This window comes from Adiantum capillus-veneris, chromosome 21, assembly GCF_014529385.1.
Source record: "Adiantum capillus-veneris isolate H3 chromosome 21, ASM1452938v2, whole genome shotgun sequence".
NCBI lineage: Eukaryota > Viridiplantae > Streptophyta > Polypodiopsida > Polypodiales > Pteridaceae > Adiantum > Adiantum capillus-veneris.
Window position 1 is genome coordinate 84,851,187 of NC_140951.1, and position 24,265 is coordinate 84,875,451.

At 46.1% G+C, this 24,265-nt stretch overlaps 1 protein-coding gene across 2 annotated transcripts in view; it reads left to right on the forward strand.

The window, feature by feature from the left end:
* Window positions 1–24,265, forward strand: part of LOC147431273 (DNA topoisomerase 1-like) — a 114,337-nt gene that overhangs the window by 11,319 nt on the left and 78,753 nt on the right. For both annotated transcript variants that reach the window (XM_086493884.1, XM_086493885.1), the window contains 4 exons: window positions 22,582–22,672; window positions 22,756–22,889; window positions 22,964–23,029; window positions 23,164–23,253. In XM_086493884.1, coding sequence (XP_086350010.1) covers window positions 22,582–22,672; window positions 22,756–22,889; window positions 22,964–23,029; window positions 23,164–23,253 — 381 coding nt within the window. The remainder of the gene's footprint in view (window positions 1–22,581; window positions 22,673–22,755; window positions 22,890–22,963; window positions 23,030–23,163; window positions 23,254–24,265) is intronic.

Here is a 24,265-nt window from a genome sequence, read left to right on the forward strand (position 1 = left end):
AATCCGTCCTAGACAGGTGTTTTTGACCTACAGGGGTTTTTGCGCTGTTATGTTGCCAAAATCAGGTCCAAAACCTGCGTTTTCAGCCCTCGCCAGGTTTGGACAGCTTTGTGAAAGCTTGTGCGAAGTGGTCGGATGGTCTACCTTAATTTGAATAAAGAAATACCGAAAGGGGCGCCAGTCTTTGGGGCCTACAGGGTGTCGGTCTCGTGTGCGCAGTGACATTGTAGTCGCTGGACGCAACTGTGTTCTCTTCCCTTCTCAGTGCTCTGTGTAAAGTTAACAGGTAATTGAAAAAGTACCGCCCTCTACGTTGTACAGGCCGGTTATATGGTTCCATCGACGGGATAGTCACTTTTCTTCAAAAAGTGCAGCGTGGATTGTTGTGGGTGAAAGCAACACAGAGCTTGTCGTTATGGCAGAGAAGAGAGACCAAGTACCTGAACAGGGATCTTCCTCACATGGCATGGAGAAAGTTCCTTCAACTCTTCAAGAAGAGGACAGGTTGTTTAGAACTCAACTGCGTTGCTGCATGGACATGTTTCAGCAGTTGGCTAACAACCCAAGGATGCAGGAGTTCTTACAGGCTCCGACACAGGGTTTTCAGCCTCCTACACAGGGCACGACTGAGCCATTGCAGGAAAAGGAGATTTCCAATGCGCAGAGGACTCATGATGCTCGAGGGAAAGCTCATGTGGTTGAGCAACTAGCGGTGTCCAATGATCCAAAGCAACTTGCTTTAGCTGGACACGAACCAATTGTGAATGGTCAAGGGAGTAATGAACACGCTATGCGTCAGACCCTTCTGATTATTTTGGAGGTGGATCAGTGTTTCAAGCTAAGGCTGGACCTTCCACAGGCTATATGCCGGGGAATGTGTTAGGGACAATGCAAACATGCATGGGTAACCCTATGTACGCGAACATGGGTGTCCAACCAGGTTTTCAGGGTGCCTATGGCCAGTTTCGAGTGCCTGGAACACAATTTGGTATGGCTGGTTTTTCGCAGCCATACGTACCAAATGTAGATACCACAGGTAAAACAGTTGATGCGAGTGTTGGAATGAACAATCATGGAGCACCTGTTTATGATAATGTGGCTCCTTTGAGTCAGCTTAAGGATTACAAGGAAGGTGGGCAGGGAGTGAAGTTTGAAACTTTCAGAGGAACTAAGGATCAATTGAAGGCTTTGACCTTCATACAGCAGTTCGATGCTGCTTATGTTGGAGGAAACTTCACGGAATCTTCAAAGATACGCAAGGCTGCCACTTTCTTGAAAGGGAATGGGCTTCAATGGTGGACCGCATTGTTGAACCAGGGTCAAGTCCCAACAACGTGGGTCAAATTCAAACAGCTTTTTGCGCCTGCATCGTTGACAAACACTTTTGAAGTGGATGTGATGACAGAATGGCACGAGTTGAATGCTAAATAGTGTGCGAACTTGGAAGAGTACAATAAACAATTTTGGGCCGCACTGTTGCCAGTCAGCTCTTACAGGTTTGTGCCATTGTCAGAACAGATTGAGAAGTAGTGTTGCGGATTGCCCAAGAAAATTAGGGACTACTGCACAAAGACTACTGTCATGAATATGTTTCAGTTGATAGAGAATGCAAGAGTGGCCAGCAATCTGTCGAAGGGAGATTCCGATGGATTTAATAGCCACAAGAAAGGGTCCCAGGGCAAACAGTTTTTAGCCAAGGGCAATGTTGCAACAAAGCCTTCTGAGCCTCCCACAAAGAAGCCCTCCACTGAAGAAGGTGATACGTCCAAGAAGCAGTCTAAGTCTTCTTCGGGACGAGGACAAGGACAAAAAAGGCATTTTTCAGGCAAAACTTTTGAAGAAAGGAAAGCTCTTAGGGAGGCCAAGAAATGCTACATTTGTGAATAGGAAGGACATTTTGCAAATGAATGCCCACAGAAGAAGTCACAGGATAAGGATGACAAGTCAGACCATAAAGGGAAGAAGCCAAAGCCAAGTGCAGGACTTGTTCCAGATTTGGTTGGAGACCAGCCAAACACAGATGCCACGGAGTTGTGCAGAGCTTGGGGCAAAGTTAGAGACCAAACAATGCTGGTTTTCTTTGATCCAGGAGCCCGTGCAAATTTCATATCACCAGAATTGTCATCAAAGTTGGGCATTCGTGTAGAGGAGATGGGTATGACAAGGGAAACAGGTTTGGCATGCCCAGGTCATTCAGAGCCCGTTACTCCCATTTTGGGAAAGCTTCGTCTGCACATTCAGAGCTATGTGGATGCGGAAGAGTTTCATATCATGCCACTTGAGGGCTGTGATGTGTTAGTGGGTATCCCATGGTGTTACAGGTTGCATGCTATGGTGGATACTTACAACAAAAAGATTACCCTTGTACATAGAGGAAAGACTCATGTCCTTGATGTAAAGCTTAAAGGCGAGTCTGTTCCAGTTGTTTCTGCTTCTGCTATTTCATCTGTAATAAAGAATCATCTTTCTGCGTACTTGATCTTTGCAAAAGAAGTACCTCAAGTTGTATCTAATTTGTTTACCTTAGATAAAGACAGGTCAACTTTTTTGAGTGGTTTCAGTGATTGTTTTTCGGACTCTTTGCCAGGGGAGTTACCTCCTGAGAGACCTGAGGATCATACCATAGATCTTGTGCCAGGTTCTAGTCCATCGAATAGACCACCATACAGGGTTAGTGCAGCCCAGCAAAAAGAGATTATGAGTCAGGTCAACGAGCTTTTAGAGAAGGGGCTGATTCAGCCCAGTTCATCCCCTTTTTGTTCGCCTGTACTCTTAGTGCAGAAGAAGGATGGTTCATGGCGCATGTGCATTGACTATCGCGCCTTGAATAAGAATACTATCAAGAATAGGTTCCCCATACCAAGGATAGATGACATTCTCGATCGGCTTGAGGGAGCGTCATTGTTTACAAGAATAGACCTAAAGAGTGGGTACCATCAAATACGCATTAGGCCAGAAGATGTCCATAAGACTGCGTTCAGGACAACATTTGGTCTCTATGAGTTTCTTGTTATGCCATTTGGTCTCACAAATGCTCCGGTCACGTTTAATAGAATGATGGACAGAATTTTTAGACCACATAGAAACTTCGTGGGTACCTTCTTTGATGACATGATTGTCTATTCGAAGTCTGAAGAGGAGCATAGGGATCACTTGATTGTAGTTTTCAATGAGTTACGTAAGAACAGGCTACTCATTAATGCGAAGAAGAGTGAATTCTTTTTGCAAGAGATTCACTTCCTTGGGCACATTGTTCAAAGGATGGGGTACGCATGGATCCCGCTAAAGTGGAAGCAATTAGGTCATGGCCAGACTTGAATTCCGTACATCACATTCGAAGCTTTCTAGGCTTATGTTCGTACTACAGGAGGTTCATCCGAAATTTTGCTGAGATTGCTTCTCCACTCCATGCACTACAAGGAAAAGGAGTTACTTTCAAGTGGACAGCCAAGGAAATTTTAGCGTTCAAACACTTGAAAGAGAAGCCGACTTTAGATCCGGTAATCATTTTGCCAGATCTTTCAAAACCTTTTGTGGTTCATCGTGATGCGTGTGGACACAGTCTTGGTGCAGTTCTAATGCAGAATGGCCGAGTAGTCGCATATGAGAGCAGAATTCTTTTGAAGACTGAAAGAAACTTGCAAGTCTATGAGAAAGAATTGCTGGCAGTAATTCATGCTCTCACTAGTTGGAAACACTATTTGCTAGGGGCTGATTTTGTTGTCCAAACGGATCATCAAACCTTGCGATACTTTCTCACACAGACGAAGTTGTCTGAGAAGCACATGCGATGGGCAAACATCTTGTCAATGTTCCATTTTCAGATTGTGCATGTGCAAGGGAAAAAGAACGTGGTGGCTGATGCGTTGTCACGAAAGCCCCAAATTTCAGCAGTGTCAATTCCGTACCATTGTGAACTAGACGAAATGAAGACACAATATGCTGAAGATTCAGATTTTGCAAGGATCTATGACCAGCTTGTTGATGGGCAACATCATGAGCACTATATGCTTAAGAATGACTTTCTCATGATGCATGGAAAGTTATGCGTTACTAAACAGTTACGGCCAAAGATTTTGATGGAAAGTCATGCTCCACCTTATGCTGGGCATCGTGGAATTGATGCGACAGTGAAAGGGGTTGAGGCATTCTTCTACTGGCCAGCTTTGCGTCAAGATGTTGACACATTTGTAAGATCATGCTTAGTATGCCAAAAAGTCAAATTTGACAGACAAAAGCAACTGGGATTGTTGCAGCCATTGTCGATCCCAGATAGGCCATGGGAAAGCATAGCAATGGACTTTATCTTTGATCTTCCAAGGACGCAAATAGACAATGATGGGATTTGGACTATCATTTGTAGGTTCAGTAAGCAAGCCCATTTCATTCCTGTGAGGAAGAAGATAAAGCCAGAACACATGGTCAAGATATTCATGAGCAATATCTTTAAATATCACGGGATGCCTCAGTCAATTGTTAGTGACAGGGATCCACGTATGACGAGTCTTTTCTGGAAGGCATTGTTTGAGAACATGGGCACTACGCTAAAGTTCTCTTCTTCGTTTCATCCGCAAACTGATGGACAGTCAGAAGAGGCAAATTCTACTGTTCGGGACGTGCTCAAATGTTATGTGTCAGAGCACAAGGCAACTTGGGAAGACCATCTTCCATTGGTTGAATATGCTTACAATAACACTGTGCATACGTCAACAGGTAAGGCATCATTTGAGATAGTGGAAGAAGGAAAGAAGGTCCCGCCCATTTTGCAGACTAAGGACAAGATTTTTGAGGCAGACAAGTATGTGCAAGATATGGATGAAACATACAGGAAGATAAAGATTGCTCTTGAGAAGACTCAGGCTAAGCAAAAGAAAGCAAAAGAAATCTGCTGATCGTCACCGTCGTGAACTTGTATTTTCACTTGGTGATTGGGTGCTTTTGCGCTTTGAAAAGGCTAGGTTAAGGAAAAGGAAAGGCAAGGAACGCTTGTTTCCTAAGCTCAGTATGCGATATTATGGTCCTTTTCAGATTTCAGAGCGATGTAGCTTACAGGTTAAAGCTACCAGAAGGTTGGAACATACATAATGCTTTTCATGTCAGTCTTCTAAGACCCTTTGTTGGTGATGTGCCAGAGAATATGCTTGATGAGGAACAACCCGAAGTGGAAGAATTGGATGAAATCCTTGTTCCTGAACAGATATTGGCACATAAAGAAAGAAAGGTTAGAGGAAAGGTTGCAAGACGCTATTTGGTGAAGTTCAAAAACTATCCATCGTTGGATGCCAAATGGATGGAAGAGTCTGAATTGGTTGATTCACCTCAGCTATTGCAATTGTATCTTGAAGCCTTTCAGATGGAACCCACAGTGACTTGATGTAGCCTTTTCTGGAGCAAGGCAAGAGCATGGTTCATGATGCTCAAGAGAGTAGTTAAGCAATTGTATCTACTCTTTCCATACAGAATTTAGCCAGAGAAGTTTATGCTTCAGAGTACACTAGAAGGCTTCTATGCTTGATATATGTGTCGTAGCCAGGTTGGTGGGATTGTTTAATCGTCCAACGCTACATTTCCTGAAGTATGTATATCTTGGATTCCCATCATAGAATATATGTGATATCAGGAGATATTGCATGTATTATTGGCATGCAAGCGAGGTCGCTTGCAGTATTTCAAGGGTGGGGTGTGTCACGAGGAGGTGTATTTTTCCTGCTGCCTTTCGTAAATAAGTACTAGATATTTTTATTTATTTTTATTTTTACTTGTTTTCCCTGGAACCCTTGAAAAAGTGCAAGTGGACATTGCATGGCCAGTGTGAAACGGTTGCGGCCGAATAGGTTTCTCACAGCAGGAGTCTGGGTCGGTCAGTCTAGGACTGGTCGGGCCAGTTAGCACTGAATTCTGATGAGTATGGAAGCCTGTGCGCGCTAAATGAAGTCTGGGCCACTCGGAAAGTCACTTATAACTTTATGAGTCAGTGGGAACTAGGGAATTAACTCAAAAGTGGCAAACTGGACACATGGCGGCTCTAGGCAGTTTTGCCACTTTTAGCATGAAGAGGGGGCGCCCAATTTGAGAGAGGAGGCTGATTTTTGATCATAAGTGAGCTACAGTGTGTGTGTGAGTAGTGGGTGCAGGCCTACAGCTTTAATGGAAAGCTTGCCTTCTCCTCTGTCTCATGTAGCCCGATGATTTGCTCTCGTGCATCTCTCTCTCCCCTTTGGCACATATGGTAATGCCCCACTAGTTGGGCTACTCAGTTGAACATGTATAGTTCTGGGGGTTTATGCGCGTTTGCCAAGGCAAGAGCCTTCTGAACAGGAACCGGATTAGCTAATTGCTAATCCCCCACAGGTACGCACAGTTCCATCGCGAAAGATTGCGAGTTCGGAGAGTTTTCTCGTGTGAAAACTCGTCCAATTCACAGGGGAACTCTCCCATTGCGTGCGGGAGCCCTTGGGACACGCGTAGGCGTGTTCGCTCCGCTAAAAACGATCCGAAACAGCGAATTACAGCCTGCTGTGTTTTTCTGCAGGTTTAGGGTTTCGCACCTAAACTGCAAGGGAACACTGGGGGAGCCTCGTGAGAGCCTTGGGATGCGTGTACAAGCTTTTGGGCACCCGGCAGTGAAAAACAGGGAATTACAGCCCGCTGAATTTCTGTGACAGCTCACCAGAAAGCTTCCAGATAGCGAGGGAATCCGTCCTAGACAGATGTTTTTGACCTACAGGGGTTTTTGCGCGGTTATGCTACCAAAAGCAGGTTTTCCAGGTCGAAAACCTGCGTTTTCAGCCCTCGCCAGGTTTGGACAGCTTTGTGAAAGCTTGTGCGAAGTGGTCGGATGGTCTACCTTAATTTGAATAAAGAAATAAAGAAAGGGCGGTCTCGTGTGCGCAGTGACATTGTAGTCGCTGGACGCAACTGTGTTCTCTTCCCTTCTCAGTGCTCTGTGTAAAGTTAATAGGTAATTGAAATAGTACCGCCCTCTACGTTGTACAGGCCGGTTATAGCTAGCCTCGCCATTCATCAGGCTCTCTCTGTGTCTGCGCAGCTCGAGCAAGAACAAACCGAGACATCTCTGATCTTCGTATCCCATTACTCTGGAGAGTGGTCCAAAACCCTCTCTGAACAAGCAATGGAAGCGGCCTCGTATCTCGTAGTAGACGGGGCAGCGACATGTATAGTGTAGCTCTGTCTGAGGTTCCATGTTACACAAGGGGCATGTCTTGTCCTCTGCTGGTACTCCGCTGTATTTCCCAGTCTCAATCCGCAACTGGTGAGAAGATGTGCGTAACTGGCCAAGAGCACATCGTATCCCATGAGACAAGTGGGTATCCATGTATCTGGGTCTCGCCACAAAACCATCTTCCGTAAGCTGGAGAAGGTGGTCTCTGTAGAAAGCCATCTTCGTGCCCAGTTCCTGTGATGGTTGTATCCATGTCCTCCTGGTGTCTAGCAGGGTCAGGCCTTGGCGTATGAGCTTGGCGATCTCTGACTGTGTAGGAGTGAGAGATGGTGCATCCAATGAGTAATGGAATGGTGGCAGCCGGTCTATGCTGAACCCATGTGCGTGAAACCATGATGTCATCTCCCCATACCAGCATGTTGTATCTCCTTGTATGGCTAACTGTCGAGAGGATTCAAGTGCTATGCGAGCATATCTGTCTCTAGGAAGTTCCCATGTGCGGTTTATGAAGGAGACTGATCTGGTGAGCGCCTCCACCACAAGTGGGGGGGCCGCTAGCTCTGCTCGGATAATGGCCCGTGGTACTGATGCTTTGGCTCTAATGACCCGCGAGATCATAGAGACGAGAGGTTTCTCCATGTTCCCCCATCCGTCTGAGTGACCCGGCCTCCCGTGGTGATCCAGTGAAGGTCCCCATATCTCGGTTCCATAGAGCAATGCTGAAGCCACCAAGGTGTCAAAGAGCCAGAGCTTCGTCCGGGGCTCCTGAAACTGAACTTGCGAACACATCCTCTCCAATCTACCCAATGCTGCGTGGGCTCTAGTAAGTCTGGTCTCTGCTGGTCTTCTGAGTGAGAATGTAGGTCCGCTAAAAACCACTCCAAGGTAAGTGTAAGCGTCTGTGTACTCCACAGTCTCCTGGCCGTATGTGAATGTAGGTGTTGACCTCCTGATCCACTGTGGGGTGGTATTAAACACCATAACCTTGGTTTTACCCAGGTTGACAGACAAACCACTTTCGTGGGCAAACGTATGCAAAGCATCCAATTGACGTTGCATTCCCTCTGGGGATTCGGAGATCAACACTAAGTCATCAGCATATAACAAAAGTGGAATCCATGTCCCTGCCAACTGAGCACCTTTATCCCTATCGTTGTCAATGTAGTCAGAAACCTCATCCACATACATACTGAAAAGAGTGGGAGAGAGCGGGCAGCCCTGCTTCACCCCAATAGTGGAGTGAACCGGTGTAGAAAGTCCCTCCGGGGTGCGTACATGCCCTACTACTGATCTGTACAATGCCATGATCCCCCAAATAAGTTCTGTGGGTACTCCCATTTCCTGTAATCTGCGCATCAGTGTAGCTTTGGGTACCGTGTCGAAAGCTTTGCGGAAGTCCACAAAGCTACAATAGATCCGTCTCCCATGAGATCTGCCTTCCTCGATGATGGCCCTGATTGTTAGGATATGGTCAAGAGTAGAGAAGCCTCTCCTGAATCCTGCCTACCCAGTTGCACGTATTTCTTCCCACTCTGCCCATCTACTCAGTTGTTGCTCAAGAATGGATGCATACAACCGTGCCAGTGTGTGCCCAATCATAATAGTGCGATAATTCCATGGGGTCTCCTGATTTGAAGATAGGTATGATCGTAGATAGGCTCTAAGTGTCCGGTAGGCCCTCACACATGGCACGGTTAAACATAACTGCTAGAAGCTCTGCTAGTAGGTCTTTGGCATGCATGAAATGCTCAGCGACTAGGCCCTCATGATCATATGCTCTCACAGTCTTCATCCTGTCAATAGCTTTCTTCACCGTCTTAGCGGTGAAAAAGACACATGTGTGTGGGCATGGATTGGGGGGGTTGGGGAGGGGCGGCTGTCCAGGTACTGTGTACAAAGATGATGCGTACTGACCCCAGGTCTCTGTGGAGGAAATAGTAGGGGGGGGGGACTGCTCATGAAAGAGCCGCCACGCCTCACGTGAGTCTTGACTCAAGAATAGCTGATATAGATCCTACTCGAGTCGAGCCAAAAAAGCCCTCTTCTTCCGCCGCACTAGGCGTCGGAAGTCCATTTGTGACTGTCTGTGAGTGACGTCCCCCAACAACACCTCCCTCTGAAGTCTGGCTCTAGTCTGGCGGCACTCCTCATCGTACCAGCTGTTCTGAGGCATGCTCCCAGATCGGCGGGCTCTGCTCAAGCTGGGGGTGTGGGTATGCTTCTGTTGCTGCCTCATGTAATGTCTTTGTCAGTAAAGTAGTTAGCTCCTCCAGAGGTTGCCCCGGGTCCTCAGTGCATAGGCGTCTGTAGATTCCGTCCATGTATACAGAGTCCGTCTCCCGTGTGAATGTCTAGCGAGTAGGGGCTGCTACTCGTGACCTGTGTGCTACACTGAACTGGAAGGAGATGGTCATCGACACCAGAGCATGATCCACTGTCACCCTGACCGGTCTGGGCCCAACTATGAGATCCTGGATATTGGAGATGAGATTCGGCTGTGCCATGACATAGTCCACTGTGCTGGCTCCATGTCTGTGTGGGAAGCATGTAAAACCTCCCGCAGCAGGAAATCTCTGTAGGCCGTTCAAGATGGCCAATCCATGTGCAGTGCCCATGTCTATCAGGTGTCGCCCATACTCAGTATATTCCACATCGTGTGATAGTCTGGAAAGGCCCGTCTCAACAAGATCTGGCTCTCTTAGCATCTCCTCTGAAGTATCATAAAACACTGCCTGGTGATGGGCAGTCCTAGCATTGAAGTCCCCTAGGATGATAATGTCACCGTCCCTAGAGAACTCCCATATGTCATCATCCAAAATGGAGAAAGGGGTCTGTCCTCTGGGTGATGCATAAAGTGATGTACTCGGGGGAAAGTAGCAAATAGCTAGATAGAGGTATCTGCCTGTCTCTGCTTTCAGTCTCACCCACATGTACCTAGCCTGCTCGTCCCTGTGGGCTATATGTACCAGTGGTTGCAAATCCTCTCTAAATGACACTGCCACTCCCCCCGAGCCCCGCCCTCTGTGCTCTGAGCGTGTCTCCTGTCTGTAGGCCTGTCTCCCACCTGTATCCACTGATGTGGGGCATGGATTGCCCAGGGGCCTGGTGTGTGTCAGAGTAAAAGATGATGTCTCTTCCAGTAAAGCTATCCTCAAAAGCACCCACATCAAGACGAATAGATCCATTGCAGTTCCAGGTAGCTACTTTGAGTGTGGTCCCATAAGTCTCGCACCGTCATGTGGAGCGTCGCTCTAGTATTACCACTTTTCCGTCTCGGTAAAAAGCGATCTTGCCTTTTCCCCTTGCCGCTCTAATCTTCGGCATTACTTCCTGCATATGAGCGATTTGCGAGAGGGTGAGATCATCCCCGAGAAAGATGCCAGTCTCTTTAAGAGTCTCTTTAAGAGTTGGTCTTTTCTTCAAGAATAACTTCTTTGCTTCCATGGATGGAAAACGGAGGATGAGTGCTCTTTCTTTTGAGGTTTCTCCACTGCTTCCATTTTTCTTTATGTTGCCCACTCTCCATGCCCTTGTGTGCGTCGGCTCATGAATCCCCATCAAGGTTGTGAGTTCTTTTACTTCTTCGTCCACATTGCCTTTGTCTCTAAGACCGCAAATTCTCACATGTAAAGCGCGCACCTTTCTCCTCTGCTCCTCCTCTAGTGTCTGATTAATGATGTTGTTGGGTGTGGGCGTGGCCGTTATCTCCTTGCCTTTTCCTTTCTTGGCCACCTTGATCCATTTCTCGGCTTCATCTGCCTTCTGTTGAGTTTTGGTAAGAACATCCACCCAAGAAGTCGTCATTTCTTTGTGCTGCTCTTCTCCCTCTTTGATGGCCCGTACTTGCTCCTTGATCGTGTTTATTTCTTCGATTACTGAGGGTTGCAGTTCGCCCTCTTCCAGTGTGTTTCTTGATCGTGCTTCGGCGAGATCTTTCTTGAGTGACGCGATCTCTTCCTCTTGGGTCGTCACTCGGTCTCCCAGCGTGCTTATCTTGCTCTCTTGGATCAACACGCGTCCTTCGAGCATGTTTATTGTGCCCCAAAGATTGCGGTTCATCTTGCTAATGATCTCCGTCATTTCCTCTTTGCACTTTTGAATGGCATCCTCTAGAGGGTCGGCTTTATCGTTCATCTTTCTCATGCTTGATCGCCGTCCGCCAAGGAGTCACTAAACGTGTGCACCCCCCCTAGCGACGAGCGCGGTAGCTGAGCGAGTGGGGGAGCGTGGGACGGTATGGCGAGGGAGGGGGAGTGATAAAGATGATGAAGAAAAAGGGGGGGAGGGAGTACCAAAAGGAAGGGGAAATAAAATGATAAAATGATCTAATAATGTCTTCACACGGCCAAATTGACCTATGAGACCTATGAGACCAAGCTAAAACAACATAGCGTGTTTGATACCATGTCCCAAAAAAAAAAAAAAAATTAAAAAAAATAAAATAAAATTGACTTCCTACGCATAGAAGAAGGGGGGGCCATCCTACGCGTTAAAGAAAAAAGGGGGGGGGGGGGGGGGGGGGGGGGGGGGGGGGGAGGACATGTTACGCGTAGAAGAACCTGGGGGGACATACTACGCGTAGAGGAAGGGGTGGGGGCGGGGTTGCCAAGGTAGTACGGGGGGGGGGGGGAAAGGCGGCAGCGCAGGAGCAGGGCACGAGCGAGCGGGGGACGGGGGGAGGCGGACAGAGGCGCAGCAGCGAGGGCGCGAGGTGCGGGAGCAGCAGGGGGAGCGCGGGAGCAGCAGGGCAGCAGGGGGGCGCGAGGGAGCAGCAGTGCCTGAGAGAGAGAGAGAGAGAGAGAGAGAGAGAGAGAGAGAGAGAGAGAGAGAGAGAGAGAGAGATGAAATGTTATATTAAACGTCCTTAAAAGCCCAAAATGACCTATGAGACCAAGTTGATACAATGTTGGTGGATCTAATCCAATGTCTGGGTACAAAAATAAAATAAAGTGAGTAAAGTGAAGTACATTGAAATACTAAAAACATTACCATTATTATCAATGCCCAAGGATGCCCGACATCGGGCGTTGTCCAAGAAAGCATTGCATCGATCGTTGAAGAGCTTCATCAATGTCCACCTCTGTAAATAGTCGTACTGGGCGTCTCACATGTTGGTCTAGAATAGTCTTGATCCTCTGATGGAGCTTCCGTCAATGTCGTGGTTGCCCTCATAGACGTGGGTGTCTAGCTCTCCCGTGCTCACTCTGTCTACTAATATACCTCTGGTATAAGTGGGCTGTGAAGTCTGTTGTGGAGCATGCTCATCTAGCTGCTGAGCCCCTGCTCTAAAGAAGTTAGTAATCTCCCTCTGTAATTGTCTCCCATTGCTTGATCTCCTCAAGAGACTCTCCCTGTGTCTGCGCAGATCTAGCAAAAACAACCCGGTTACCCGGTTACCCGGTTACCCGAGGCATCTTTGATCTTGATATCTCATGACTCTAGCCAATGGTCCATATCCCTCTCTGAATAGACAATGAAAGCGGCCTCGTATCTCATAGTATACCGGACAATGACAAATGTGATGTAACTCTGTCTTTGGCTCCATATGACACAACTGGCATATTCTGGTATATCCTTGCCTTTGCTGGTACTCTCCTAAATCTGCCAGTCTCAATGTCTAGCTGGTGTGTTGATGTGCGCATCTGACCAATAGCACATCGTATCCCATAGGATAAATGAGTGTCCATATAGACCGATTCATCACATATCCATCTTCTGTTAGTTGGAGAAGATGCTCTCCATAGACAGCCATCTTCGTGCCCAACTCCTGTGTCGGCTGTATCCATGTGCTCTTGGTATCTAGCTGAATCAATCCTGGCGCATGAATCTAGTGATCTTTGTCCGTGTGAGAGATAGGGAGGGTGCATCCAAGGAGTACTGGAACGGAGGCAGTCTATCCATGTTGAAGCCATGTGACTGAAACCATGATGTCATCTGCCCATGCCAGCATGCTGTATCCCCCTGAAGCGCTAGCTGTCGAGATGACTCAAGGGCTAGCCAAGCATATCTATCTCTGGGAAGGTCCCATAATTATGCATGAAGGATACTGATCTAGTAAGGGCCTCGACCACGAGAGGGGGGGCAGCTAGCTCGGCTTGAATAATCTCATGTGGCATGGTGGTCCACTGAGGGTCCCCAAATCTGAACCCCATACAGCATAGATGAAGACACTAGAGTGTCAAAAAGCCACAGCTTTGTTTGAGGTTCCTGAAACTGAACCTGCGAACACATCTTCTCCAATGCCCCCAAGGCTGCATAAGCTCTCGTCAATCTAGTTTCTGCTGCTCTCAAATGAAAACATTGGTCCACTGAAGACTACTCCAAGATAGGTGTGTGCATCTGTATACTCCACCGTCTTCTGGCCATATGTTAAAGTGGGTGCTGACCTCCTGGCCCAATGTGTTGTGGTGTTAAACACCATAACCTTGGTTTTCCCCAAGTTAACAGACAATCCACTGTCGTGGGCATATTTGTACAAAGCATCTAAATGACATCGCATCTCCTTCGGGGAGTTAGAAATTAACACAATATCATCAGCATATAACAATAGTGGGATCCATGTCCCTGCCAACTGTGCTCCTCTGTCTCCATCCCTCTCAATGTAGTCAGCAACCTCATCACATACATGCCAAAAAGTGTAGGAGATAGCGGGCAGCCCTTTTTCACTCCAGTAGTGGAGTGAACCAAACCAGAAATCCCCTCTAGAGTACGTACATGTCAAGGTAGGATCCGTACGTACGCACGGATCGGTGCGGTGCAGTGTGGTACGTCCGTATGATACGTACCGTACCGTACGGATTCATACTGTACGTTTTTTTTTTTTTTTTTGGGTGGTTTGGTTTGTGGGGGGGGGGGGGGGGGGTGTGGGTTCCTGTGGGTTATGTGTGGGAAAAACCCCATTGCGTCGGCAAATTTTGGTTTGTCCTTCTTTAGCCTTATCCCAAGGCCTAATTTTGTAGACATTTCGACACAATTTTTCATTTGTAGGGCACACACGAATGTCATTGCGGTGGTGAATATAGGAGGGCAAGCTAGATCAAGAACTCGTATGAAAGCTTTGCCTTGGTTTGTAAAATAGTGAACAAACATCCTTGGGAGTGATACTTATGAATTTTTTTATCAAGTACAGACCATATTGTAGGTTTTTGGCTTTAAAAAAAAAACCTACGAATTTGACGTACCTAACAACTCTATCCATTCGGTACTATGTACAGGTCGTACCGGATACATACCGTACCTTACCACCTTGATACATGTCCCACTACTGACTTGTATAGAGCCATGATCCCCCAAATCAACTCTTTGGGTACTCCCATCTCCTGCAGTTTGCACATCAATCTAGCTTTGGGCACTGTGTCGAAGGCTTTGCGGAAATCCACAAAGCAACAATAGAGCCGTCTCCCACGTGATCTCCCCTCCTCAATAATGGCTCTGAGTGTCTGAATATGATCAAGAGTAGAGAAACCTCTCTTGAAACCTGCCTGTCATGTTGCCCGTACACCCTCTCTCTCCGCCCATCGACTCAACTATTGCTCAAGGATGGATGCATACAATCGTGCCAATGTGTGTCCAATCATGATAGTGCGGTAGTTCCGAGGCTCTATAGGGTCCCTTGACTTGAAAATAGGTACGATAGTGGACAAACTCCAAGTATTAGGTAGGCCCTTGCACATGGCCCGGTTGAACATCATTGCTAGAAGCTCTGCAAGCAGATCTCGCATGTATAAAATGCTCTGCTATTTGGCGATAAAGAAAGCACATGTGCTCTAGTGGATCTGGAAGAGGTGATTGCCCTGAGATTGTGTAGAGGGATGATGCATACTGACCCATACCTCCGTAGAAGTGATGACTTGTGGGGGAGAGTGCTCATGGAATAGTCGTCATGCTTCGCCTGAATCCTGGCTCAAAAACAACTGATATAAATCCTGCTCTAGTCGAGCTAGAAACACCCTCTTCTTCCGTCGTACCGAATGTTGAGAAGCAATCCGTGACTGCTTGTGAGTAATGACTCCTAGAAGTACCTCCCTTTGAAGTCGGGGACTCTGGTCTTTCTGCACTCCTCATCATACCAGCTATTCTGGGGTGTGCTCCCAGAACGTCGTCGCTGCCCAGGCTCAGTGTGTGGGTATGCCTCTACTGCTGCACCTTGTAATGTCTTTCTCAATGTATAAGTGAGCTCCGCGAGAGGCCTTCTTGGATCCTCTGTGCATAACCGTCTGTAGATACCATCTATGTAGACAGAATCAGTCTCCGAAGTAATAATGTATCGGGTATGTGTAGATGTTTGTGCCAGCCGAGCTATGCTGAAGTGGAATGCGGCGGTAAATGTGAGGAGGGCATGGTCTACTGCTACCCCAATAGGCCTGGGCCCGATTGTAAAGTCCTGAATAGAGGGTATGAAACTGGGCTTAGCCAAAACATAATCCACTGTGCTAGCCCCATGTCTATGAGGGAAACAAGTGAACCCACTCGACGCTGGAAATCTCTGGAGGCCATTCAAGATGGCCGGCCAGTCCATGTGAAGTCCTGTGCTCTTCATCCTGCGAACACCTTGCCAATTCTATATCACTGACATCCAATTCTCTCAACATTTCCTCTGAGGTATCATAGAAAGCTGTCTGAGACTGGCCGTCTTGGCATTAAAGTCTCCCAGAAGAATGACATCTCCATTCCTAGAGAACTCCCTTACGTCTTCATCCAATATCATGTAGGGTGACTGTCCCTTGGTTGATGTGTAATGAGATGTGTTGGGGGCAAAATAGCATATTGCAATGTAGAGTGGCCTACCTGTCTCCGCTCTCACTCTGACCCACATATATATGGCTTGCTCATCTCTCCGAACAATACGAATGAGGGGTTGAAGCTCCTTCCTGATAGGATTGCCACACTTCCTGACCCTTGTCTTCTATGCGTTGATCTCACATCCTGCCTTTAAGTAGTCTCCCAATGGTATACTGTCACTCTGGGTAATGTGCCGCCAGGAGTCTGATGTGTTTCTGAGTAAAAAATAATGTCTCTTCCCTTAAAGTTATCCTCAAATGCGCCTACATCCAGCTTCATTGATCCATTACAATTCCATTCTGTCATTGTAAGGCTGGTCCCATAGGTCTCGCACCGTTATGCGGTGCGTTTTTCCAACACCACTACTCTTCCTCCCCTGTAGAAAGCAATTTTCCCTTTCTCCCTCATTGCCTTGATCTCTGGCATCAACTTTTGCATGTGTGCTACGTGTGTTAGTGTGATGTCATCACCCAAAAATATCGCAGTTTGCTCGAGTGTTGGTCTCTTTGTCACAAGACAAGCACCACGTGCCAATAGAAAAGAACAGACTGAACAAACTTTTAGCACTTCAATAACACCTGAAACTGAAAGAGAGAGAGAGAGCACAAGCGACTTGGAAAGAGTATTGGCCCCAAACCTTGGTGCCCCTTTCGGTACTTCTTTATATTACTTGAACTTAGTACAATGCCAGTACTCGTGCTCTGCACCTTCACCCGGAAGAGTGCCAGACATTTGAGCTTGAAACTCAAAAGCAACTAGCCCAAAAGCTTGAGTTGTAAATCAGCCAGCGTAAATCACGGAAATCCATACAGGTTGCCATGTCAGCAAGTCAGCTCAAAATCCGGGCATCCGTAGAGCCTGTTGCCATGTCATCAACTGAATACGGCGTACGCAAGTCCTTGTGTGTGTGTGGGTCTTGCTTTATTTATTCTCTTTAGGTCACTTGGGCCCCATCAAACGGGGTTCCATAAGTTGGCGGGAAATTCTTTAAAAATAGACCCACTCGGCGAGGATCTGTAAGTTGGTGAGAACTTCAACTTCTTCTGCTGCTTCTAGGGTTTAGCCCCCTCGGCCTGGATCTACAAGTTGGCTCCGTCCTTCAGTGGCTTGACATGTCAGCAGTTTGTGACACTCTTCTTCAAGAATTCCTTCCTAGCTTTCAGCGTAGGGAAACGTATAATGAGTGCTCTTTCCTTGGGCCTTCCTTTCTCATCACTTCCCTTCTTGCCAATTCCAAGCACCTCTGTGTGTGGGTTCAGAAATACCCATGTGCTTCAAGAGCTCTTGCACTTCTACTTTTCCAGTGTCTTTGAGACCTGTGACATGCACATGAAGGGCTCTAGTCTTTCTCTTTTGCTCCTCCTCAATTGTCATATTGATGATAGTCGATGTCGGTGTGGCTTCAGGCATCTTATCTTTTCCTTTCTTTGTGTACTCGATCCACTTTTCAGCTTTATCAACCTTCTTTTGTGTTTTGAAAAGGTGCTCCACCCATGAAGAGGTTGTTTGTGCCTTCTGCTCTTCCTCTTCCCATAGAGTTTTCACCTGTTCCTTATGCTTTTGAGCTCCTTTATCATTGAGGGTTGGTTTTCTCCTTCCTTTGCGGGGGTATTTTTGCAAGCTGTGAGGTGTCCCTTAAGTGCTTCGATCAATGCATCCTTTTCATTCATGCATTCTTCCATTTTTGATTTCCAGTATTCAAACCCAGGAAGTGAATCCTCTAATCTTTTTTGCATGTCACGTACGCACTTCACTTGTGCTACGTGGACAAGTCTTGCCACAGTCTAACATGATCCAGTAGCTTAGGACTGAGCGTGACACCTTTACGAGCCTCTAGCAGGACGTGCATGTCCAGGCTTGTCATAGTCTGACTCTATTCTGAGATTATGCCACATGCTAAGGAACAGTTTGTAACGCATGCCGGCTCATTGACTTATCTTATGGACAGGATAGTATCCATCTTAACAAGGCAAGAGTCTGCCAGATTGAAAAGAATGAATAAGGGGAACCGGATAACAGCTCATCGCAGGATTCTGGAGTCTCAGATGGTAGCACATCCGAAGGTTCTGACAAACTAAGGGAAGTTCATCAAAGCATTCCAGAGAACAGGGTCGGATGATAGTGCGTCTTAGGGTTCCGATGATTGAGACTGACGTGCCCATGGACAGGGGAAGCTAGTGAAGCCACCCACAGGTCCCTCGCCACAAGGAAAGAAAGGAAAAAGGGAATTAGCTGGTAGATCTGAGAATTCCCCAAACCCAGGATAAGATTTTTGAAGCAGATCATATGATCTAGCTCTGGATAATGCTTTTGCCAAGGTGTACGAGGCTCTTGAGAGGTCTCAAGCACGGCACAAAAAGGCAGCCGACAAGATTCAACGCGACTTGCAGCTGAAGGAAGATGATAGGGTGTTCTTACGGTTTGAGAAGGCACGCCTAAGGAAACGAAAGGGAAAGGAGCGACTTTTTCCAAAGCCTAGCATGAGGTATTATGGCCCTTTCTAGACTAAAGAAAAGATAAATGATGTATCCTTCAGACTCAAGTTGCTAGACACGTGGAAGATTCACAGTGCTTTTCATGTGAGTCTCTTGAAACCCTTCAAGGGTGAGGTGCTAGTAGATGGGGAGCATGTTTTAACGTGAAGTGGAAGAGAGCGAGAAGATACTTGTTCTAGAACAGATATTGGCCCATAAAGAAAGAAAAGTGAAAGGTAAAATGATTCGGCGGTTCTTGGTGAAATTCAAGAACTATCCGGCATTGGATGCGAAGTGGATGGAGGAGGACGACTTGGCAGATACTCGTCAGATTTCGGAACTTTACCTTGAGGCTTTCGGTTTAGGTGTGTCTCTTCCGAAAGATCCCGAAGATCAGCAGGGTTGAATTTGGTGCAGACGGGACTGCACGAGAGGGGAGTCACTCCGCTCTTTTGTCACAGTTTACCTGGATGGAATAAAGTCATTGATTTCCCTTTGGACTTCAGGGATATTGATGTGCTGACAGTATTTTGCTGGATGACTTTATGAAAGAAGTACTTCGAAATGGGAATTCCCGAGAATGAATTTGATTTTTTGTGCTCACTCATGTAATTGTGTTTGAGTGTAGGTTTGCAAGACGGAATGGCTGCAGCATTTCGGTCTTGTGAGACTATGGACATGATCGCGATAATAATTAGTTGAATCCGACATCAGTGAGGTCCTTTGTGGATCTAGATGCAATTGCTAAATACGTCGTTCATGGACTTGAGAATCTATAGACATGATCGCAATAAGGATTAGTTGAATCCGACATCAGTGAGGTCCTTTGTGGATCTAGATGCAATTGCTAAATACATTGCACGGAATCATGGTCTTAGATTTGGAATTAATTTTTATGTGATTGATTTGATGTGATGTGATGTGACTGTCGTCTTTGTACACATGCTGGATGTGTGTTGTCTAGTGCATCAGTACTTAGAGTCAGTGTCTAGTGAACTGGTGTATGGCCTCTGTTTGTTTTGCAAGCGTAATCGAGGGCGATTACCATTCTTTCAAGAGGGGGGTATGTCACAAACTGATGACGTGGCATGCTTCAATGGGAACATAGTATTTATTAGTGTTCCGACTTATAGGGTCCCATCCGACGGGGCCCTAGAGACACTAGAAATTTAAAAAGAGTTTGGTTGCAAGCTTTATCGCAAATTGCGATGATTGCTGACGTGGCAGAACGTACAGATTTCCGTGAGTAGTGCTGACGTGGCACATCGTACGGATGTCAGCGCTATTGCTTTTGGGCCTACAGCTTTTGAGTTTATTGCTTTTGGACTAACTGCTTTTGGGGCTGCTTTTGACATCCCTTGTAAATTTATAAGAGCCCTTGGGGCCTCACTCGTCAGAGCATCTGGACGCAGAGTCTAAGAGCAAAGGTCTCTCGGGAGTTGTACTTTGCAATGATTAATGATAAAGAAATGCTGAAAGGGGTGCCAGTCTTTGGGGCCAATACCTATGGGCATGGAACTACGCCGGGCTGTGTCCTCTCTCTCTCCCTCTCTCTCTCTCTCTCCCCCCCCCCCCTCTCTCTATTAAACTTCAGTGATTATGAAGTTTCTGTTCGTGTGTTGCTATTGATATCTTGCTTGGAGTGTCTAAGCCTGTTACAGAAAGCTATCTTCGTGCCAAGCTGTCTTGTCGGCTCTATCCATGTTCTCGTGGTGTCTAGCTGATTCAAATCCTGTGTGATGAGGTGGGTAATCTCGGTCTCTGTGAGGGACAAAAAGGGTGCATCTTGCTCGGATTTCAGTGCCGATTGGCTCGTCCAACTCGTGGCGACTTGACCTTCACTATTGTGGGTGAAAATCTCGGCCAACGGCCGTTTCACATGGAGCGAAATGTCTGGCCATTTGTGTTCAAAAAGAGGATCCCAAAAATTAAATAAAAATCAAGGGAAAGAAACCAACAACTAAGGTTATTGGTTGCGACAGCCTCGTGACATAGGCTAGCTGTCGAGAAGACTCCAAGGCTAGGCGAGCATATCTATCTTTGGGGAGATCCGAGATACAATGAATAAAAGAGACGGATGTGGTAAGTGCCTCTATGACCAGTGGGGAAGGAGCAAGCTCTGCACAAATCGAGGCCTTGGCCCTAATCATCCGGGAAATCATAGAGACCAGAGGCCTCTGCATACATCTCCATCCATCAGTACTGCCAGCTCCGCTATGATGGTCTACTGATGGTCCCCATATCTGCACCCGCACCCCATAAAGCATAGCTGACGTAACCAAAATGTCAAAAAGCGAGAGCTTTGTTCGAGGTTCTTGAAACCGAGTCTACGAACACATCCTCTCCATGCTCCTCAAAGCTGCATATGCTCTCGTCAGTCTAGTCTTTGTTGCTCTCCTGAAGGAGAACTGTGGACCATGGAAGACCACTTCCAAGTAAGTGTGTGCGTTTGTATATTCAACCGTTTGCTGATCATATGCGAAGGACAAATTGCGTGAAAGTAGATGATGTGGCATGGTGTGTACGGACCCACCCGCGATTTGCGGAAATAGCAGTTGATGTGGCAGCGCTGTACGGCCAGCCCAATGGGCGCAAACTTTTGGACCATATGCTTTTAGAATAGTAGCTTTTCATGTGAGATGCTTTTGGATGGGCCTTGGGCGTTTAAATAAGTGTGTAGGGCTCTCTTTGGTATTCTATCGCGTGGTGAAGCAGAGTAAAGTTCCTAGAGTTGTACGCGTTGAAGCAATATAAAGAAATACTAAAAGGGGTGCCATAGTTTGGGGCCATTGCAGTCTAGGAGTGGAACTGGGCTGCTCCATGTCTCGTACGGATTCTCTCTTTTTCTGTTCAGTTGTTTTGAAGTGCTAAAAGTCTGTTCCAGTCTGTTCTTTTGAGGTGGCACGTGGTGCCGTCTGTTACATCTTCTAGAGCCGAAATTCGCATATGAGACAGATCAATGTACATATATGCTAGCCTTTATCATGGCTGAGTATGCCCATCACCTCCGGAGGATGATAGAAACTCAGCTCGTTGGTTTTGTAGAGTACGTTCAAAGCATGAATGACCTCTATACAAATCTGCACCTATTCTTGGGCACTGACGACGTGAGTAGGGATGTCATAGCTGTTGTCCAAGCTATGCATGATAAAGGTGAAAATCTTATTCTTCCTGTTTTGACAAGCAGCGAAGTTGAGGTCACATAATGTCAAGTTTGGATCTTTGCTCTTTGTAGGTTTGTAGTAGTATTCATTTTTCGATTTTGTATTTAGCTTATCTGAGGATTTAAGGATGTGTTCCTTTAGAGGTTGTTGTGTGAAGTTTGATTTCTAGGATTAAGTTTTTAAGATGTCTTATCCTTTTTTGCTTAAAGTTGAGTACTTGTTTTAAGCCAAGTAAGTTGCGTCATCTTATTTTACGCATGTCTTTTCTAAAAACATTTTTAAGTTAATAATGTTTTGTTTTATCTAGTTTAGTTTCGTAGCAAACAAAGTGATTTAGTTTGTTTGTTTTTGTTTTTTCTTTTCTTTTCTTGTCTCCCTTGCTTTTATAGTTTTATGAGTGCTCTATTCCCTCTTATAATTTGTGAGTTCAGACTATTCAAAACTTATGAAGGTATATATATATATATGTACTCTGGCTGTCAAGAAATAAAAACAAAGTTACAAGATGAAAATACTGCTACAATCGGACAAAAAAGTTGGAAACTGGGAAGACTACGTGCGCAGATGGGGTGATGGAGCTTTTGATGAACTCTTGAGGGGTCAAGGAGTAAGCATGATATGCATGACTATCTATCTAGCTCCATCTAGTACCAAAATCTCGGTCTCGGCTACCGCATGTAGGTGGATAGGGGGTGGAAGAGGATGCGTGCAGCGTAGCCAGTTTTAACCTTCTGCAGTGGGATTTTTATTTGGGGGGTGGGGGTGGGTGGGGGGTTTGAGGATAGCATGTATCTGCATACATAATGCTGCTCACTCTCTACCCTCCACTGTACATTTTGGCAAATTCTCTCTGTCTGGGGATACAGATACTCTGCATGTGCAGTGTGCACACATATCTTGGAATTGTATGTTTCACTATCCAATTTTTTTCAGCAGAGAGTTTCATGTCAAAATTAACATATGAATTTTATTTTTGCAGTTTGATTTCCTAGGTAAAGACTCAATCCGATACTTCAATGTTGTTAAGGTGGTCAAACCTGTTTATGAAGCTGTTGGAGAATTTAGAAAGGGTAGGCTTATCTGAACCAGTACTGCTGTTTTCAAAGTTTTACTAAAATCTGTAGTACTCACTTTCAGCAAAATGTTTTTGCAGACAAAGCTGTGGGTAGTGATTTGTTTGACAGGCTAGACACCAACAAGCTAAATGCACATCTGAAGAACCTTATGCCACAGCTGACGGCAAAGGTTTTCCGTACGTATAATGCATCTATCACATTAGATAATCTGGTAAGTCTTTTTGTGCTATCTGCCTTTGTAATCTACATTGACCCTTTTAGTAAACTTGTGCCTCTGCTGAGCAGCTTGTAGAAACCGATGGCCATCTATTGGCTGAGAAAGTTGCTGCTTATCAACGAGCTAATAAAGAGGTTTGAATGCTCTTAGTGACATTCCTCGAGTCATTTTGTATTTATCCTGCTTAACTCTTCAAACGAGTGGTATAAATGGCATTTCTCTTGTTTCATGCCTTGCCAGTGTTCTGATCGGTAGAAAACACATGCAGGTTGCTATCTTGTGTAACCATCAAAGGACTGTTTCTAAGTCACATGGAGCACAGATGGAAAAGCTAGAAGGCAAGCTAGCAGAGCTTAGTGTAAGAGCCCACCTTTCTTTTTACCTGGTACCTGTGAATCGCATTAAGTATTTGTGTGGTTTACTTGAGTAAACTTGTCTTCACAAATGTAGCTCAACATGGTTTTGTCTTTGCTGTAGATTATGATCGCATAGGTTTTGTCGAAAAGGTTCACATGACTTTTTGCTTGTTAAAAAGTTGTGTGTCTATGTATGCATGATGTGGGGAATATATGTATGCATACTAGGGGTTTAGTGTGGTTCTCTCTTGACCGCAAGAACCCCTCTCTCCCTCTCGTTTTTGGTGGGCTATCAAGCATGAAGAAGCAGAATGATAAAGCTGACCGAGACCATTAACAAGATCTACGGCAACCTCTTGGGCACAATAAAAGAGGCTCGAAGAATGTGTGTTGGTCCAAGAAGGCAAGATAACCACAATGGAAGATCGTGTGACGGCCCAAGATGAAGAGATTGCGCTACTCAAGGAGCTTGCCGAGGTGCGATCCCGAAACACACATGAAGAGGGAGAATTGCAACCCTCAGTAATAGAAGAACTCAACACAATTAAAAAGCAAGAGCGGGCCATCAAAGAGGGGGAAGAGCAACACAAAGAAATGACGACTTCTTGGGTGGATGTTATTGCAACGACTCAACAGAAAGTGGATGAGGCCGAGAAATGGATCGAGGTTGCCAAGAAGGCAAGGAAACAACGTTCAGACCCACCAGAAGAGGAACAAAGAAGACGTATGCGCGCTTTACATGTGAGAATTTTTGGCCTTAAAGACAAAGATATTGTGGACGAAGAGGTAAAAGAACTCATGACTATGATGGGGGTTAATGAGCCGATGCACACGAGAGCTTGGAGAGTGGGCAATAAGAAAAATGGAAGTAATGGGGAAACCTCGAAAGAAAGGGCACTCATCCTTCGTTTCCCCTCCATGGAAGCGAAGGACTTTTTGAAGAAGAGACCAACTCTTAAGAAGATGGGCATCTTTCTCGGGGATGACCTTACCGTCTCACAGATCACTCATATG